Source organism: Dromaius novaehollandiae, chromosome 11 (genome assembly GCF_036370855.1).
Source record: "Dromaius novaehollandiae isolate bDroNov1 chromosome 11, bDroNov1.hap1, whole genome shotgun sequence".
Lineage (NCBI taxonomy): Eukaryota > Metazoa > Chordata > Aves > Casuariiformes > Dromaiidae > Dromaius > Dromaius novaehollandiae.
The window spans coordinates 1,716,346-1,735,408 of record NC_088108.1 but is presented as its reverse complement, the minus strand read 5'-3'; the positions used below and the strand labels follow the sequence as shown (position 1 = coordinate 1,735,408).

Here is a 19,063-nt window from a genome sequence, read left to right as displayed (position 1 = left end):
CAGTGAGGAGAGGGCCAAAGGCTTGGGGACAGTAACTTAGGCTGTGGAGAGGGGACAAAACCAGCAACCAGGGCATGAGAGACCTTCTCACTGTTGCTTGTGCTAAGGCTCTGGGCAGAGCACAGGTACCACTGCCCTCTCCAACCCAATCATCCATAGCGAGGGACCTGCTGCCTGCCTGCCCCTCTCCATCAGCCCTGATGCACTGAGTGTGGATGGAAGAAGGCAGAAGGCCAAATCCAGTAGCCCCTGCTCCCAGGGAAGCAGGCAGTGGGGAGCGGGCAGCCGAGAGCACACATCAGCTCTGCGCATACCTAACGAGGAAATGATCCAGTTTACTACGCTAGACATGTGCAGCAGGGTCATGCAAGGATGTGGTGGGGCTGCCTGCATCTGGGAGAGTGGCCTGGGGCTGAGGCCAGAGGAGCTGGTGTTTGTTTCTTGACATTAATCACTCAGCCTTCTTCCCCTTACAGGGGAACCTGGCCAACCTGCATTATCACAGAGAAGATTAGATAAATGCAGAGGTTCCACCCTTCAGGAACTTCAGGGCTTTCCTCTTCTAAAGGACTTTTACTTACACAGCACGATGTTGATGTCACTTTCTAAGGTAGTTGCTATGCTAAAACTGAAGTGTGTCTTCTCCCACAGCCCTGAAATGGAAACATTGCCAGCCCTACCATGCATGACATTCACTCTCTTTGCTGCCTCTCCTGATGTGATTTGGGAAGCCCAGGGATAGCAGGACATTGGGCACTGGGTGGGAGCTTTTTCCGATTCAGAGCTTTAGGGCGTTTGATGGGCCATCGGAGCAGAAGTGATTGAGCAGATGTCCTTTGAGGAAGAAAACACTCTACACAGCAAGAGAACTGCTCTCTGTCCTGTGACAGGGCTGGGCTCACCCTGAGGAAATTAAAGAGACTCCCCAGCAATGTGGATCTCTCTTCCAGGGACAAAGGATCCTGATTGCTGGTCCTCACACCCATGGGGACTGCAGAGCTGTCTGCTGCAGGGTTCAGCCCCTTGCTGGGAATGAGACAGGTTTTTGCTCCGGTTCCAGCACTGACACCCTGCTGTGTCCTGATCACAACAGCTTTGTGTTGTTCTGTGACATCTCCCAGCAGAGACCAGCCACATTTACAGGAATCCGCTGGGTTTTTAGCCAGTTTCCATGGAAGGAAGAAAAGAAGCATCAGAGGAAGAAAAGCAGCATCCGAGGACACTGACATGCAGTTTTCTGACCATTCTGTGCTCCAAGGGAGTTATGCAATGGGATGTGACTTCTGGAGTGGGCAGCCAGCCAGAATTAAAAGCTTCTCAGTGGGGGATAAGAGGGAGTTCAAGCGAGGTGCTTACTGCCACTCATAGACCCTGCCTAGCCGGACAGCTTGTATCTGCACCGTTGCTGCCCTCTAGTGCTGCCAGAATCCATACTGGTGCTGGTCCCTGACAGACTGGCACTATTGGTAATGGGCTGGGACGTGGGCTCTGGCAGCAAGGAATCGCTGCGCTGCATCAGGAGAGACTGTTTCAAGTCTGTATCGCACGAGAGTCCAGAAACCCTGGCCAGGAACGGCTTGTACTGGGTGCACGATACGTAACCACCCCCAACTGCTGCTCCAAAGAGCTTAGGGGTGTTAAAGATGTCAGTATGCTGAGGGCGAATAGGAGAGGCTTAGGGGAAAAATCTCTGCAGAAACTGCTGCTGCAGCTCTTTGCATTGCAGCTGCCAATAGGTAAGAAACTGCCCTACGCTGAGTGGTCAGCTCACAGAGACAGGCAGGGAGAAGGGAAACTGAGGCACCATCGCTCTCCTTCCTGCCCTGGGTCACACAACAGCTCAGTGGCTGTGGCAGGAAGAGTGGTTTTGTCCACCCGCCTGTGAGAGTACCAAGCCTGCAGCCCTGATCCTTGGCCAAGGATCTGAAAGAGCCCAGAATTGCTATCTTTCCCCTTCCCACATTCAGGCTCTTCACAAGCCTGGTCCCCAAAAGAGCCGTGCTGGCAGCCTCCAGAGGCCTGGCCCACTGGGGATCTCACTGAGGAGGAGCAGAGAGACTCAGTGGCCTCAGCCATGGACTGAGGACCTGGTATGGGAGGCACTGCTCTGCTGGCAGCTCATCCGACCCACAGCCAAGAGCTGGCTGACCTGGGGCAACATTGCAAGTAAGAGGAAGGCATCAAAAGGGTAAGCACAGCCCTAGGATATATCAGAAGAGGCAGGGACCTTCCGCTGCCATGGCACCAAGACATTCTGGGAGTTCTGGAGTATGCCTAGCTCCAGCAGTTACTCCAGACTGGCACAGGGCAGAGGAGGATTACAGGGAGCAAAGACTGTCCCAGAGCAGGCTGGGAGAGGAAGGAAAGGAGCCTGAAAGGCACCCTGTCCCCTGGAGCCTAGTCTGAGCGGAGAGCTGGCAAGTACATCCAAGCCCTGAGGCAGCTGGGGCTGAAAGAAAGCTGAGGTTTAGCTGCTGGAGCCCTGAGATGGCTATCTGATAGGGCATGGATGGAGAGGGGCAGCAGAGGGGTGCTGGGTTTAGGACAGGTTATATGACAGTGCTCATGAAAGCTGGGGAGTGTTTCACTCAGGAGCATAGTAAAGCATCTGACATATCAATCTCAGCCATGAGTGACTGCTTCAAACCCAAGAGGTGATGACACTAGTCCTAAACTCGAACTACATCTGCTTATTAAAGTCTCCTTTTCTTCTCCAGGTTTGTTCCCTTCAGGAGGCAGGAGCAATGGTGAAGGACAGGAGATAGAGCCTCCCTGGGACGCAAAGGTGACTTCGTACATGGGCAAGAGAGAGATGCCAGCTCTATGCCTTGTCACCGCTCAGGAGGCAACTAACATAGAAGTGAGTTATCAGAAAGACTGCTCTTGTCTGCAGCCAACCCAGAGTCTCTAGCGACTCAGGCCTAGGGCACTGTCATTGTAGCTATACCTTGCATGCCTTCAGCTTCTTTTCTCCAGGCATCTCAAAACATTTTGCCAGCACTCATGACTTTGCCCTTCTCTTCCTCTGAATCAGCTTTTGGGAAACTGAGACAGAGAAAAGGCATTTCAGTGACTTGCTGGAGTTCTTACCACAAGCCGAAAACAGGCCTGGGGATAAAAAAGCAGTGTCCTGACACTGACCTCTTGTCTTAAACTCAGCCTTCTTTCATTGTATACATCTTCTCCCCCCAGTATACCTTCCTCGAGTTCTGGCAGGTTTAACTTCAATGCTGTACTAAAAGTAGATTAATTATTGATGACCTCCTGACACTTAGCATGAGACCAGAGCTCATAGCCAGGGCACCCTGGACTGCTTTGCTTGCTATCGAGTCGGTTCCACACCCTTACTGTCTCAGCTGGGTATAGTGTTCCTGGTCACAGAAGTGCTGCTGGGTGCTGGCGAACCCAAGCTCAATCCCAGCTCTGCTGTAGCTGCAGCTGTGACTGAAAGAAATACTGGGACTAAGCTGGCACAGAGCCACAGAGTTTCAGGAGCTGGTGCGAAGACACAAGCGGTCTGTGGGTCCTTTGGAAAGAGACGGGGCCAATATCTTCTGTAAATATTTAGTGACTTGATAGGGAAAGCAATTCCTGGAACAGGAAATTTTCCTGTTCCAGTGAGCATTTTCCTCCAGGCTTCCCCCAGGCTTCTGACCTTCCGGTCATGCTCAGACTTTTTTGGGCGGGTGTGGAGGGAGGGATGGAAAGTTCCCCACCATTTTTAAGGATATACTCTCTAGCTGTTGGAGAAAGCCACTATCCGGAGTTCTTTGGGAAAGAATCTCCTCCATATCGCCCTGGCTGGATGCAACACCTCAGGCAAAGAAAGGGTGGGAGATGGAAGATGGGACATCTCTGCCACTGGGAAGTTTTAACAACAAGTAAAAAACATCCATGATAAATAGTCTCAGCAATGATGTCACAGCAAAGCAAGGTTTATAGGGCTGAGTGATGCCTGATCCCTTCGGACCAGCCCTTCTGGGTAAAGTGGGCAGACCAGTGCAACACCTGCTGGCACCCATGGCTGGTACTGGCCCAGATGGTGTCAGGTTGGGCCCAGGGTGTGGACAGCAGGGCCAAAATGGGGACAGCAGGTCTGAGATGCGGATGGCAGGGCCGGGATGTGGACAGCAGGGCTGAGGTGTGGGTGGCAGGGCTGGGACATGGGCGGCAGGGCTGAGGTGTAGATGGCAGGGCTGGGATGTGGACAGCAGGGCTGCGATGAGGACAGCAGGTCCAGGATGTGGACGGCAGGGCAGAAGTGTGGATGGCAGGGCTGGGATGTGGACGGCAGGGCCAAGGTGTGGATGGCAGGGCTGGGATGTGGACAGCAGGGCTGAGGTGTGGGTGGCAGGGCTGGGACATGGGCGGCAGGGCTGAGGTGTAGATGGCAGGGCTGGGATGTGGATGGCAGGGCTGGGATGTGGACAGCAGGGCTGCGATGAGGACAGCAGGTCCAGGATGTGGACGGCAGGGCAGAGGTGTGGATGGCAGGGCTGGGATGTGGACGGCAGGGCCAAGGTGTGGATGGCAGGTCCAGGATGTGGACGGCAGGGCAGAGGTGTGGATGGCAGGGCTGGGATGTGGACAGCAGGGCTGCGATGAGGACAGCAGGTCCAGGATGTGGACGGCAGGGCAGAGGTGTGGATGGCAGGGCTGGGATGTGGACGGCAGGGCCAAGGTGTGGATGGCAGGGCTGGGACATGGACAGCAGGCCCAGGGCACCTATTGCAAGGCCCAGCAGCGTTGGGAGGTGGCGCCAACCTTGCCAAGGCCTGGCCTCTCCCTTCATCCTTTCTCCACGTATCGGGCAGCCTCCTCAAGCAGGGAGGCTGCCTGAGCGCTGGCCCCACTGAGGCGCCCGCCCTGTCCACCGCCCTTTCCTCCCACGGTGTTCCCCATCGAAAACATTGGGAGCCTTTCCCATTAGGAGCTCGGCGCCCACACTGAAGATGGCGCCAGCGAGACTCGCAGCTGCTTCGGAGCGGCGCAGTGCGGTTGCGCACAGGACCTGCCCGGGAGGAGGGAGGAAAACGGACGGGCGGGCGGGTGACTCGGGCAGGGGGGCGGGGCGCGCCGTCACGTGGGCGCCTCTTCCCCGCCCCGCCGCGAATGGCGCTGCCCGCCGCGCAGGTGCGGAGGCGTCGCGAGCCGGGCGGCTAGTAGGGCCCCCGCGCCGCCGGCCGGGCCCGCGCCGCGCTCCGGGCGTGCGAGCTGGGCCGGGGCAGCGCTGAGGTGACAGGGCTGGGGGGCAGCAGCGGGGGGCCGCGCGGGAGAGCGCGGTTGGGGGGCAGTGGTAAGGGGCTGTGGGGCGGAGCTCGGTTGGTGGGGGTCGGGGGGTAGGCTGTGGGGCAGAGCTCGGTCGGAGGGGTTGCGGGGCAGCGGTAAGGGGCTGGTGAGGGGGGGTGTGGGGCAGGGGCTGCTGGGGCAGAGCTCGCTTGGAGGGGTTGTGGTGCAGTGGTAAGGGGCTGTGGGTCAGAGCTGGAGTGGGGGGCTGGGGGTCAGAGCTGGAGTGGGGGGCTGTGGGGCTGCAGTCTTAGGGTGCTGTGGGGCAGAGCTCAGAGAGGTTGTGGGGCAGCAACAGAACACGGGCAGAGCGCAATTGGGGGCTGTGGGGCAGAGCTGGAGTGGGGGTGGGTGGGCTGTGAGGCAGCAGTGGAGGGCTGTGGGGCAGAGCTTGGTTGGGGAGGTTGTGGGGCAGCAGTAGGACACTGTGGGGCAGAGCTTGGTTGGGGGCTGTGGGGCAGTGGTGGGGGGTTGTGAGGCAGAGCTGGAGTGGAGGAACTGTTGGGCAAGGGAAGTAGGCCATGGGGCAGAGCGAGGAGGCGGGAATGGAGGGGCTGCAGGATGGGGCTGGAGCTGCAGGAGGGAGGGTCCAGGGTGTCAGAAGAAGGGAGTGAGGGTTATGGGGCAGGAGTGGGGGTGCCTTGGGGTTGGCTGTGGAGTGAGTTAGAGGCCGAGCTGGGCCGCTCAGGAATGGTCTGTGGGTCAACGGGTGTCTCGGGGCCGCTTGCCTGAGCGGGGGGGAGTTGGTGTGGAGGTGCCCTACATGCCGTGGGTCTCCTGGATCTGAGCCCTGCTCGCCCCACTGCTCCTCTGCTCTGGGCTCGCCCACGGGCTGCCCTCGAGTCCCTGGGGGGGGCCGGACAGGCAGCCCACGGCGCTGCACGGCCTGGCCCTTACGACGCAACCCCCCTAGCCTCGTCTAGGCTTTGCCCCGCGGAATAGAGGTCCCGGGGACGAGGGGAGATGTTCCGCAGCTGCGCTCTGCAGGCTTTGTTCTCCGCTGGTCTGCAGGTCTTGCTGGCAGCCTGCGGGGAACTGGCTCGCCCTGCGGTGCTGACAGTTCATTTCCAGTTGTGAAACTGCCCTCAAAAGCAGCTGCTGTTTGCTAATGCTCTTCTCTCATGCAAGCAAGCGCTCTATCCACCACGGAGTGGTTATAGGATTGAAAATAGGACAGCACGTAGGCCCTGGGATCACAAATGGGAGAGGAGCTGAAATTCTCTCTTAAAGAAGAACTGACAAGAAATTGAGACTTTACCTTGAAAACCTTCTTTTTAAACTGAAATGATCTTTCTGTTTGTTCTGAACATAGAGAATAGTTTACTGTTAGAAATTGTCGGTCAGTGTCTGGACTCTGTGAACTGTGAGAAGTGATTCAGTGTTAGTAGGGTAGAAATGGAGTCTGGTGGTGTAATCTGTAAATGCAGGTGGTTTCCCAAATTTTCTATTCATGGAGAGTTGTGGGAAAGAAACCATGTCCCCCTGCCTTCCATTTCACAGTGAAGTACAGTATTGTTAATTGATTTTTTTTTTTAAGAGCGAGCAAGGTGCTGATAAATATTGTCGCGGTGTTACTTGTGTGCCCGTCATAAGATGGGGTGCTTTTCACGTGAAACGTGCCGATGAAAGGCCCTGGAGCTGCAGTAGGTTAGCTCTCTGGCTTTTGGAGAGCTGGGTCCTTCTGTTTGTGGCTTTGCTTGCTTGTTTTGTTTCTGGAAGACTTGAAGTGAGTAGAAGGCTCTGAATATTGCTTTAGTTTTGTTGGAGGCCTTTAAGAGGTAAGGTTTTGTAATGCTTTGTAAAGATTAGACTTCAGCTGTATTTGTTTTCCTCTAGGAGGTCATCCTACAGGCATAGCCTTTGAGCTGGCTTCTTTATTCTCCTGTGTCTCCTGGATTGTTATCATTTTGATGCTTGCATAGAGGAGTTACGGGTTCTAACATAGCAGTCCTTGAAGATTATTAATACTTTTGGCTGGTTTTTGAAGCTGCTGGGGAGTCAGCAGAGGAACTGGAGCATAGGCTTGATATGTTCAGATCAGCCCAAACCCCTGAGGAAGCTGACAGCTCCAGTGGCAACCGGCTGGAGTCTTTGTGTTTCTGGCACTGGTATCTGAATTGGACTGCAAAACCAGTGCAGTCTGAAGACGGCAGTCTGTATATTGCTGCGTCTTCATCCCCATCTGAATGAAGATGGGAGGGTAGGTTTTAAGCTGCTTGCTCTAAGCGACTTTGCATCAGCAAGTAGCACAAAGCTCTGAAAGGCTATAGGAATGGAAGAGGTTTAGATCATCTCTCAGTCGACGTGGGCTGGTGGTTGTACACAATCAGCTGTAGCAGCCCAGCTGATGGGCAGTTGGGCAGCTGTAGCTTAGTCTCTCTACTGGTATCCTTAGAGTGTGGACAGGCGCTCTTCCACGTGTATCTGAAATTACTGCTGAATAAGTTGCTGCCACTTGGTTGTGGTTGCTTTGCAGCAGTCAAGGGCTGCGGATTCCTACTAGGGAACAGAGAGGAGAGCTTGGCTGGTCTGCTTGAGCTCACATGCAGCAAAGCTGGATCAGGGTAGCTTTGCTGGTGGCTTGAGCATGGCCCTGAAGCCAGGGAAGGATAATTGCTTGTTCTGTTCCTCTGGCTTAGGCGACTGCCATGATGAAGTATAGCTAAGCTCCTGTGCTACTGGAGGTTTGAACAGTAACGTTTCGTGGCCACAGAAATTTATGCCATAAAGCAGTGATTTTCTGAAGCTGCAGGCTCTTATCTCTGAATATTTGCACTTCCACGTGGAAGTGTTGCAGGTTGTGCAGCACAGGAAAGCTCTCCCTGCAAGCTATAACGCTTTGCTCTCAGAGAGGCCCATCCTGTAGCCCTTGGAGAGTCTTCTCTGTAGCTTCCCTGGGAAGCACTGCAATGTTGAATCTCAAAACACTTGTTTGAGATTCAGTGAGGACAGTTCAGTGCTAAATGTGTAACCACATTCTGTATCTTTTTACTGTTTGTTTTGACAAGGTAAAGTGGTTCACGTGGTAAGGAAGAGTACTAGTCCTATCACTGACACTGGGAGTAAACAGCTTATAAATAATGAGGGTGCAGCCCTCATTCAGTCGGGCGTGTTGGTAATACTCCTGTCTCAAAGCAGTGTGACTGGATTTCTAACTTAATGCATGGAGAAGAGGGAGGAGGATTGTTGTAGGTTTTATTTTTCTGCTATTTTATCTACTAGGAAATCAAAATTGTTCAATGTGAGCTCAAAAAGGTGCATGTCATTCAAAGTGTTGGTCTTCTCAATGGCCATGAAGGGGGAGTCTCTTAGTCTAGTGCTTGTCTTGGGCGACCTAAAGTGTAGGAGACATTTCAGTAGAGGCTTCTTATTTGCAGAAGCTAAAATCTGTCTCTTGGTGCTCTGGTCAGTAAGATACGTGTATGATTTTGAGGTGTCTTGCACTTGCAACCTCAGCAGCTGGAGAATGCTGCCGTAGTCACTGAAAGAAAGCAATGTGGGCTGCAGTGAATCTTTTACAGGCCTGCAGTCAGTCTCGAGGTCCTTTTGCCCTGTGCTCTGAAGTGTTTAGTCATTTTCTTTAGGTAATGGGATAACCGGGCAGGCCGTAAATGGGGGGAGATCTATCTCCTTGCCCAAGCTCTGTGCTTCAGATTGTGCTGGTGGTGGGATGCTAAAAGAGATACTTCCCTCCCTCCTCTCCTGTACTGTGAATACTTGGGAGTGCACTGAGCTTAATATAAAACTTCATTCTGAATAATAAAGTGAAGAGGCATATTTGAAATAAAATAAGGTCAGATTGACTTCCTTTATCAGCATTTGGCCATCTTTGAGGATAGGCTCCTATTTCTCAAGCTTGATTTCTTCCTAAAAGAAATGTTAATCTCATCAGTTCACTAAGGAGCCTATTTTGGGAGTCTGTGCTCTTTATGTCCTGGGAAAATAATGCCGTCTCCTAGACTGGTGAATATAAACATTTGAAAGACTCTTTAGTATACCTCCTGAAATAAAAATTGTCTCTTTTGTTGTCTCTTTGTATTCCAGGTTCAGTCTTTAAAATACAGTCCTTACCCCTCTCTTTCCAATAGAGGTTTAGTGCTTATGTCAGTTAAAATTAAACTGATCTTCCCTAGTCTGTACTGTTCCAGTGTTGTGATCTTTACTGCCCTGTGTTGCTATTAGATGTAGGAAGCAGGAGCAATCATAAAAACAGGCAGTAAGAAATTTGAAGAGAAACATGGAATGGGAAAATTTCTGAATTCCCTGTGTATGTGCAGTAATGTTCTTGATGAAACTTGACACTAATTTAGTTTCTAAAGGACCTTCATTCACAGTTGCCATGGAGTAATTCTGAATTTTAAGGCTGACATTTACTGCTGACAGTTTATCATCTAGTGAATAAGGCTGTGTGCCCCATCTATGTTTTCTTGCCTGTGCAGGTTGCTTTTTCTTTTCCAGCTTACAGTTGCCAGAGGCATCAGAGTGAAGGAAGGAGTAACTGAGATATTGAAGCAATTTGATGGTAAATATTCCTTTTTTAATCTAGATTGACCTCCCCTGTGGATGAATGCTGATGCTCAGAACAGAAAAATTGGAGTAACTTTGGATCAAACAGCTTGCTATGATGTGGACTTTCCAGCAAATATTTACCCCTTCCGTGCTCACAATCTTGTGGAGTTGCTACTAGCAGTGGCTCTCTAGTAACTTCAAAACCTGAAATGTATCTAGAAGAACACCTGGCTAAGGATGTATTTCTATGGAGTTGTACTGTACCTGCCCCTTCCCTGCCCCTCATCTACCGCGTGTGCTTGAAAACGTAATAAGAAATGTTCTTCAGTCACTTTCTGTGGATTAGTAAGTGATAATCTACCAGAAAGCAGCAGAAGTTAGAAAATCGCCAGGGGCCCTGAAGTACCAGACCTCATTTCTCTTTTCTCTGTTACATTTTGTAGGAAGTTACTGGAAAGCTGTGCTACACAGACACGCTTTTTTTTTCCTCTGTCGTCTCTCCTCTTACAGCAATACTTGCTCCTTCTGCTGCAACAAGATCTTGTTAACGCTATTACATTTTAAAACTAGGGCTGTTCAACTACTGGCTAAAGCTGTGAGGCAAGATTTTTTTCTTTCATCTAATTACTTTCCTTCAGTCATTCTCCACTACTGCTTGTCTGACTGAGGTTTGATCCAGTTCTGTTGCTTGGGGAAGAGGGCTGTTTTAATAAGAAAAAAAGAAAAAAGGGGGGGGGGGGGGGAAGCCAGTCAGTCAACAAGAAATGTAGCTACAACACCAATATTTCAGGAAATGTTCTGGCTATGAAACAATGATGTTAATGGCATATTATTCCTTTGGCTTTAGACATGTTGGTAAGACAAAAAGCCAGTCATGTAGTTGTTGTGTTACAGTATACAATTAGAAAATTGAGTACTTTGCTTTCTGGATAAATAGCTGCTCTTCATGAACAACTGGTTTAGTGGGATGAATCACTGAGCAAGCTTGAAGGTTAGTGGAGGTTAATGCGACACAGCGACAGGATTTAAAGGAATGTTTTAAAGAACTTGGGACCTTGACTTTACGCCAGACTTTGTGCAGGTGAGCTGAGGTGGGAGCTCAGCAGCTGTGTCTCAGCCCTCCGCCAGACAGCAGCTCTGCACTGGGGGCACCGGCAGACTTGTGCTATTACCGTGTAGATCAAGTATAGGAATTACAAGTGTGGGGTGATGTGTAAAAATGTTTTTATGTAGGAGTAGTCCTGTAAATGACTGGCCATTTTCAAAGACATGTCCATGTAGTGGTGGTGGAGTTCTTCCCTCTGATCTAAGTGCTTTCTTCAGCTCCCTGGGCTCTCAAGAGTTACCTGTTTCTTCTGTTGTTTCCTCCTGTCTCCCCCATTTCCTCTCCCAGGTGCCCCTCTGCCCCCCCCAACCCTAAAACCCTTGTTATTTCTTTCCCTGTGTCACATTTCCTAATTTTCTTCTTCCATCCTTGGTGCAGGAGTTGTGGGGAAGGAGGCACCAGTAATGCCTCCGGCTGGATCTAGTGACTAACAGCAGAAGGCAAGCCTTCTGCTCCAAAGAATTCCTCATCTTTAACATGCTTTAATAGGGATATAATTAATGCATCTAATATGACAATTGCCCAGTATACCCAGCATTTCTCTTTCCTGACATCTGTGGGCAGCTTTGCTCCAAAGTCCTGGAAGGACTTGGAATAGATGAAATCCAACTAAGAAGGAAATGGTGTCTGTTTGGCAAGGGGCTGCGTTCCTCTGTTACGCTGTACTTGCATGTTACATTCCCGACTGGCTACATAGCAAGGAAAAGGCTTACAGTGGCAGAGGTTGCCATCAGGCTCGTTTTAAACTAATCCAGCTGGTCTGTTTCTCGCTCAACACCTCCCAACAAACCCGCTGCCAGATTATAATTGAAGCCAAACTTTAAAGCTCCGTCTAAAAGGAGATGGTTGTTCCCACACAGCATGTCCCAAACCACCCGCTCTCCTTATCACTCTCTGGAGTATGTTCTGCCTTGCATTCAGCCCTGAGGGACATGGCGTGGTGTGTGGATGCAGGGAAGTGATGGCACATACATTTGTATTGGCAATATCGAAGGTTAGTGCATGCAGGATGAGGGATGGCTTGAGGCTATTGGAATAGAGCAATGGTACATTTTTGGGATAAATTTACCAGGAGTTTGAATTCAGGTCTTAGTGTCTAAGTGCAGAATTCAGCATCAGGTAGATGAGTTTGAATACTTATTATGTATTTTGCATCATGCTTTTAATTATTCATACTGAAATAACAACTTACTCTTTGATTATGCAGCATAGCTTCACGTGCACTTGTTTCTGAAGTACTGCAAGCCCTGGTTCTGGAAGATCGTTTTCTGAATGAGTCCCTTGAGAATGGAAGTACCTGGAGACCATCCTGCTCTTAAATGTAGTTTGGGACAGCACTCAAAGGCAGAACAGATGAGGCAGCTTCCACAGGGCCCTTGGGAGCCTGCTGCATGATACAGACTAGACACAGCACTTCAGTTAAGGTAACCTTGGATGTGTGTATGTATGGTTAATTTGATGAATTGCTAAAACACATGATTGAGATTTCTGTAGTGTTATATGCTGTTACTGTTAAGTTGCAGAGGTTTGTGTAGTGTTTCTAGTTTGAGGCAAATGCTTTGATACTGTGAAGTGGTGTGAAAATACTTTTCTTTCAGGGCTTGTTGTGATGACGCTGGCTGTACTTCATAGTTGTTGCGGGTAAATTGGTATTTATTTCTTTTCAAGGTCTGAGCTTTTCTGTATAGCTGTGTGTCTTGTGAGGTAGGACATAAGGCACGTTCTTACAGTGAGACCCTTGAGGGTCTCCAGCAGCTATTAATTTTTCTGGCTGAGGAGTGTCTCCAGGGAAGGCAGCTCTTGCAGCACCCTGTGGCTGTCTGAAGAAGGAAGCAGCTGTACTGTAGGGCAAAATCTCCTTAGTTGGACAGAGGCTGTGGTTTCTTTGGAGGGCAGAGGATGAGTTTATTCATTCCTTGGTTCTGTCCCTGCTCTTCCTCTTAATGGTCCATTTGTCTCTTCATGGGTTTTGCTTTAAAGAGAAAGTTTTCAAGAAATGTGCTGTAGTGAGATCTACCTGTGGTATATGAAATTGCCTTGGGTTTTTTTATAACACCTGTTACACTACCACTTTTAACAGAGCTTTAAGCAAAGAGGATATACTGCTGTGATCAATGGTAGCCCATTTCTGCCCATCTTTAAAATTATAAAAGCCATCATCCATAAAAGGAAAATCCTTCATGTGTTTATATAGTGTTCGTGATCCCTAAATTGCTGGGTAACAGTAAGTTGATAGTTCTTAATGAAATGTATGTGCATTTATATAAAACATCGTACAGAAAAGAGCATGGAAGGTGTCCATTAAATGTTATAAGAGGATCTGAAAGATGTGTAGTGTTGACAGTGCTGGCTCTTACGGATTAAGACAGTATTCAGTCGCTAACTAATTCTAGGAAAGGCTAGACTGTTATAAGTGCAGTTCCTGAGGAATTTGCAGGATATCAAGTGGAAACTTAGGTCACTTATTCCAGTGACTTAGCTGCTTTGTTCTTTAGAAGAATTTAACTTTTCCCTGGGGGAGATGGGGATCTCCTTGTATTGAGTGAGCTGGAATTTTGGATAGCTATGGAACATTGTACACAGCGATTTTTGCAACTCGTTGTGCTACATGACAGCTGCCTTCTGTTGCCAGAGGGTGGAGAATGAACTATTGAACACACATACTTGATTTGTAGGGGACTGCAGCATCTCTGGAAATTCAATGAGTCCCGAGAGCTGCTTAAGCATTTTAGTCAGTGAGTTAGCCCTTGGTTATCCTCTTGTTGCTGTGCCAGCTTGTTCTAGTTCAGTGAAATGGGTTCAGAAGTACTGAGCTGCAATAGATTACTTCCAAAATCACTTCCTTCCCCACCCCCCCTTCAGGAACTTCCAGTTTTCTTGAAACATGTAGTGACTACACAAGAAAAGAGTTTGTGTGCTTTGGACTGAATAGCCAGCCGGTCTGAGGAAGTGTCCACAAGCAGAATGAAATCCATTGCTTTGACAAAAATGTATAAAATCAGCTGCATCGTGGGCTGCTCCTACCCACCAGGAAGCTGAGAAGGATTTCATGGAGAGGGAGGTGTTTGAAAGGTAACTTGTGTGCACAGCACTAAGCACCCGGCTGCTTAACAGCATTCAGTGCATGCCACTCTAATTTGCACTGCAATTTGGCAGCTTCTCTTTGAATCATTAACCAGCAGCTCCCTAGGGATATTCAGCTAATGTACAGTAGTCCTTGCCAGTGCTCTGGTTCTCCTCCCGTAACCTCCTTACAATTGCAAAGGGAGATTAAGTATCCTGTTCCCACTGAGAGTTTTGTGAGAGCTGGGCGCTTTACGTTTCCCCTGTGCCTCTGAAAATCCTCTCTTAAACCTGTTTTAGCCTATATTTCAATAACAAATGCAGGTGTTTTCTTCGTTGCCGAGCAAGAAGCAGAACTGCAGCATCCCTGAAATGCCTTGCCCGAGACCACTCTATGCTGCTTGAATTTCAGAGTATGCTGTGAAGCATGATGTAAAAAAGGATAAGATATTTTGCTGGAAGAGATACTGTACTTAGAATTTACAAAAGTATGAAATACCTGTCTTCCAGCTGAAACCTCATTAGTATGAAACTAAACTGGACTATAAAATGTAATCAGAAATGTCTGTAGAAGTCTTGCTGTTGTAGTCATAATGGCCCTTTTATTTAAAAAAAAGGCAGTGTTTAGGAAAAGAGATGATATTTCATTAGTGTTTTTTGGCTTTTCCTGTCTGACAGACTTTTGGGCATAAACTCCATAGGATCTTGAGGACTTCAGCTCCGTAATACCAAAATCTTGCCCTTTTCCAATTCTAGCAAAATAACTAGATGTCACAAATACAGTACAGCAATAATGGGATCATTAGAGCATTCTAAATTGTGTAATCCAAGAGAAAAGATCATCTGTAATAGTGTTATTTGCACTACCAGTGTTTATGGTACAAATACTGTATGACTATGGGGAGGTATGTGTTTAACTTGAAAAGTAGAAATATGTGCTAACAAAACATTAGTTCTGGGGTTGCAGTAGTTTGTTTTAGTTGGGAAGTGGAAAATTAACTGCATCTTTCATAAATTTACTTATTTATTGCCATATAGGAGGCAAATAGGAAAGGACAATTACTTAAAAATACTGCTGCCTGGCAAATTGTACTTCATTTGGTATGAAACCATCTTGCATGATGTGTGGTGCAAAGTGGTCTTGTGGGTGCTTCGTATCTGGATATCACTGCAAAGCATCGGTGGCGTGATTTCTGGGCTGGAGCTGCCATATCTCCCAGGTTGGTTTTGGGAAGCTGTTCTGTTTAAGTGACAGTGCAGTGGTATATTTTGCAAATGCGGGAAAGAATCTATCCTCTTGCTAGAATAATTCTTGGGATCCATTTATTGCAAACTGAAGAATCTCAGGAAACATTACTGAGTCTTAAAACTCTTTTGGGTTTCAATAAGACTAGTGTGGATACTCTGTGTTTTCAGACCGTACAGCGGAAAGAGAACACTTGCATTAAAAAAACCCCTATTTGGTCAGTACTACTGGTTCTCATGCTGTCTTGAAGACTCTCCAGTATTGACATCTTCTCATCTTGCCTCCAAGTCATTTTTCACTTGATCATGTGAGAGATCCATTGTGTTTGGCTTGATCTTGGTGTGCTGCCACGGGCTTCGTTGTAGCGAAGGGTTGCACAATGTCGGAGTTGGGTACAACTGAAGAGAGAAGGTGCAGGAGAAGGAGCTTGGACTCAAGTGGGCTGCTGCTGTGACTGATTGGTAGAGGGTAATAGGATATGTGCTAAAGCTGAACGAGTGACTCAGTAACTGACAGGAATATGCATTTTGGAGCTGCCGCTTGCCTCATCGCTTCTGGATGTAGCGCAGAGCATGGACTTCTAGCTTGGTTTATCTCACTGGCTGGACCAACAGCTGCAGAACGCAGGGGCCGGTCCTGGCCCATTCCTTTCAGCTGGATGAACTCAAGGAAATCTTATTGTATGTTCTTGAAGATTTGATGAGCCTGTGGCTGGGCTGTAGATGCTTTAAAGTCATCACTTAATTACTATGCAGGTCTGTTTTAGAAACAAGGTTATAGTTCAGTTGATACTCCTAAGCAGACATCTAGTAGTTATCCAACTTCAGTATCCTGGATTTCAAAAGAGGGCACTACTGGCAGAGAAACTGCTGGTGCTGTGTTTCAGTTTGGGAACTGTTGTAGATGATTGAATTTAGTTTGGAAAATACAGAAAGCTAAAAACTGGCAACAAGACCCTTAACTACCTGTGTTGCATGGGACAGCCAGAAGCTTCCTTTGAATTTAGTCTTTGGAATTTTCAAGCCAGGCTGCTTTTGGCCAAAACATTAACCTAGAAAGAGAATGGGATGTGCTTGTAGACAAGCAGTTAGATGTGAAAGACTTGTGTAGTATGTGCAGTGGTGACGCTTCTGGACCAGGGAAGAGGTACGTGAATGAGTTAGCACTCAGCGGCAAGCTGGCCTCGTTTGTTTTTGTGATGTGGTGGTTTTTCAACTGTTTTTAAAAGCTCCAAATATCTAGCTACTTGCTTTTTCTTTTCCTTAAAATTGACAGAAGGAAAGTATGTAGGATGGAAAGGATGGACTAATCATCACCTTCCTTCCAAATGTGTCCACTTTGCGAGACAAAAACTGAGACCTTTGTGGGTCTTTCTGCAGTATTTCTCCCATATGCAGTGGGAAGAGTTTGCTGTGGCTAACGGTGCTGGAGAGAGCTGTATGGGGAGGGCCAGGCAGTAGCTCAGCTCGTATCCCCAAGGATTGCAAAAGCTCCAGTGCCTGGCATTGGTTCCCTACGCGACCTGGAAAATGTGGTTTATCACCTAATTCATGCAGTGTGGCACTTGCTGTTTACTGAAATGAGAAGGTTGATGTTTAGTGATTGCTATGCTTAACCTAAGGAAAATGCACAACCCCATTCATGCGTGAGAAACACTCTTGGCTCGCATTTTATTTGAATGAAGGGCAGAAAGATGGGACAAATTGGGAGGACCTGTTACTTACCTGCTTGGAAACCAAAGACTCTTGCAGTAGTTGCTCCCTTACCCTCCTTTCACAAATACTTTGTGAACTGTAGCTTTGTCACGCTTAAAAAGCCACCATGGATAGTCTATTTATAGTACTATCTCTGCAAACCTACTTTCTCAGATGTTAATGGCTTGCAATAGCAGGATGTTTGTCTGAATCTTTAGGCAAGACAGCCTCTCCTAGGAAAGGGAATTATGCAAAGATTAGCTGTCTGGAGCTGTAAGTTATCCTGAAGTCCTGCCCTGCCATGCTCTGGAGTGACTGGGTGGTGTCCCTTTAACGGTGTCGGTCTGAAACTTCGGGAACTCTGTCTTGAGAACTAAGACTGCAGATTTGCTATAACTTTGAGTGTAGCATGGAAGAGACTTTGAAAACATAGCCTAGTGTTGTATGGTGAAGCATAAGCAATATATTTGCCTTAGTTTCCTGCTCAGGAGTCTGTGGTGCGCTGAAGCGTCAGGAAATTGTGGTTTGGGTCTGATTTGCATTTACACTTACGAACTGACAAGTGAGTTAAATGTTGAAAGTTTCCTAAAGATGACTAATACCTATAGAAGAACTTCTCAGGCATGCTTGTAATTTTAGATGAGGGAAATGCACTTTTCATTCATTTGAGAGTGGAAAGCTGTATTCAGGCTTGAAAATCCTCCAACTTTCTATCTTCCTTCCTCTGCTGGCCTTGCTTCTGCAGGCGGCCACTACTGGAGCTACAAAATTTGATCTAGCATTGGTATATCAGGTGCCTAATCTTGGTGGGGAAATTTTAAATATGTTTGATTTGTTCTTGAGAATGAGGTGGTCTTGAAGATCCAGCATCTCTCACAATTCAGCAGAAGCAAGGCGTATTCTTATTTACTGTAAGAGAGGGGCAAGCTTTACTTTGGGCACCAGTAGCCCCCATGCATCTGTAAATGCATAGAGGAAAAAGATGGAGGTTATTCTCTCTGGTGGAAAGCAGAAAATCTTTGTTTGGAGTTGAAAGCTGAAACTTCATCCCATAACTGGTGTGTGACCTAAAACACTGCTTGTATTCTGACTTCCATGTGCCACGGCTTGACAAAATGCAACACCACTTGCAGTAAATGCTGCAGGTAGCCAGGGCAGTGTGGTCATGGCATACACACAGAACTGCAAACTGTTTTGCTTGTGTTTGGGGATGTCATTATGTTGGTAAGCATACAGCAAGGTAGCCATGCCAATGAGAAGGATGCAGCGCTTCCTATCTTTGTGCTGCTTTAACCTTCAAATGTCTGTCCCAGACCAGTCTGTTTAATTCCTACAGGTTTGTCTAGCCTGTGGCTTTTTAACTGCAAGTTAAATCTGAAATTACAAAATGTTCAGGAGGAAAAAAAAAAAAAAAACAGCAAAACCAGGGCAATCTGGTGGCTTGAGTTTCAGCATTTACTATGGTTCTACAGGATGAAACATGCTATAAAAATCAGAACTTCTGGAGAAAAACAGACTATGAAATGTCCATGTTCACAGTATACATACCAGTGCGGCTGCTTCGATTTGAATCAACACCCTTACGATGACTTCTTTAGTCCTTCTGATGAGATGGCCCAGAAAACCAGAATTCTGCTGGTGGTTCAATTTCCTGATATGATACCTGAAAATTCATTGTCTGTGTTGGAGTCCGTGGGCTTCCTTGGATGGCCTTCCCGTAATGAGTGTGAGGAAGAGAAGCTGCACTCAAGCAAAGCTAGCAGTAGGGGTAATGCTGTACAAGAGGATTAAAAAAAAAAAAAACCAAACCTATCATATAGCGAAGACTGAATGACTAAACAGGAAGTGCACCTGGACCCAAAAGCTGTCAGAGGCCTGTGATTAGCATCACAAGACAGAAGTCATTTTAATTTGCTTCTGGGAACGTGAATGGCAACTGCACGGGGCCTAGACTCACTTTGCTGTGGTTCCTCTCTCCTGAATCACTTCCTGCCCAAGAGGCTGAATGGACTGAGATGCAGATGGGTTTCAGTGGGTTGGAAACAGAGGTGTCTAGTCTGGGAGGAAAAAGAAGGAGTATATAACTTTGGAAATGGAAATGAGTATTGGGAAGCTAAAGTTCAAAGCAGAGTCTGGTACCTCAAAACAACCATCTTTAAA

General features: G+C 47.9%; 1 protein-coding gene across 12 annotated transcripts in view; it reads left to right on the top strand.

The window, feature by feature from the left end:
* The first annotated feature begins 5,057 nt into the window (after window positions 1-5,057).
* Window positions 5,058-19,063, top strand: part of LOC112990889 (H(+)/Cl(-) exchange transporter 5) — a 54,393-nt gene continuing 40,387 nt past the window's right edge. For 2 of the 12 annotated variants that reach the window (XM_064517957.1, XM_064517949.1), the window contains exons 1-3: window positions 5,100-5,235; window positions 9,745-9,808; window positions 12,108-12,324. Coding sequence is in view for 1 of the 12 variants with exons in the window: in XM_064517947.1 (XP_064374017.1) it covers window positions 5,113-5,133; window positions 9,745-9,808 (85 nt within the window). In the remaining 11 variants the exon portion in view is untranslated. Of the gene's footprint in view, window positions 5,236-9,725; window positions 9,809-12,107; window positions 12,325-19,063 lie in introns of all 12 variants that reach the window. The other 10 variants (XM_064517958.1, XM_064517954.1, XM_064517959.1 and 7 more) reach the window with 8 other exon arrangements.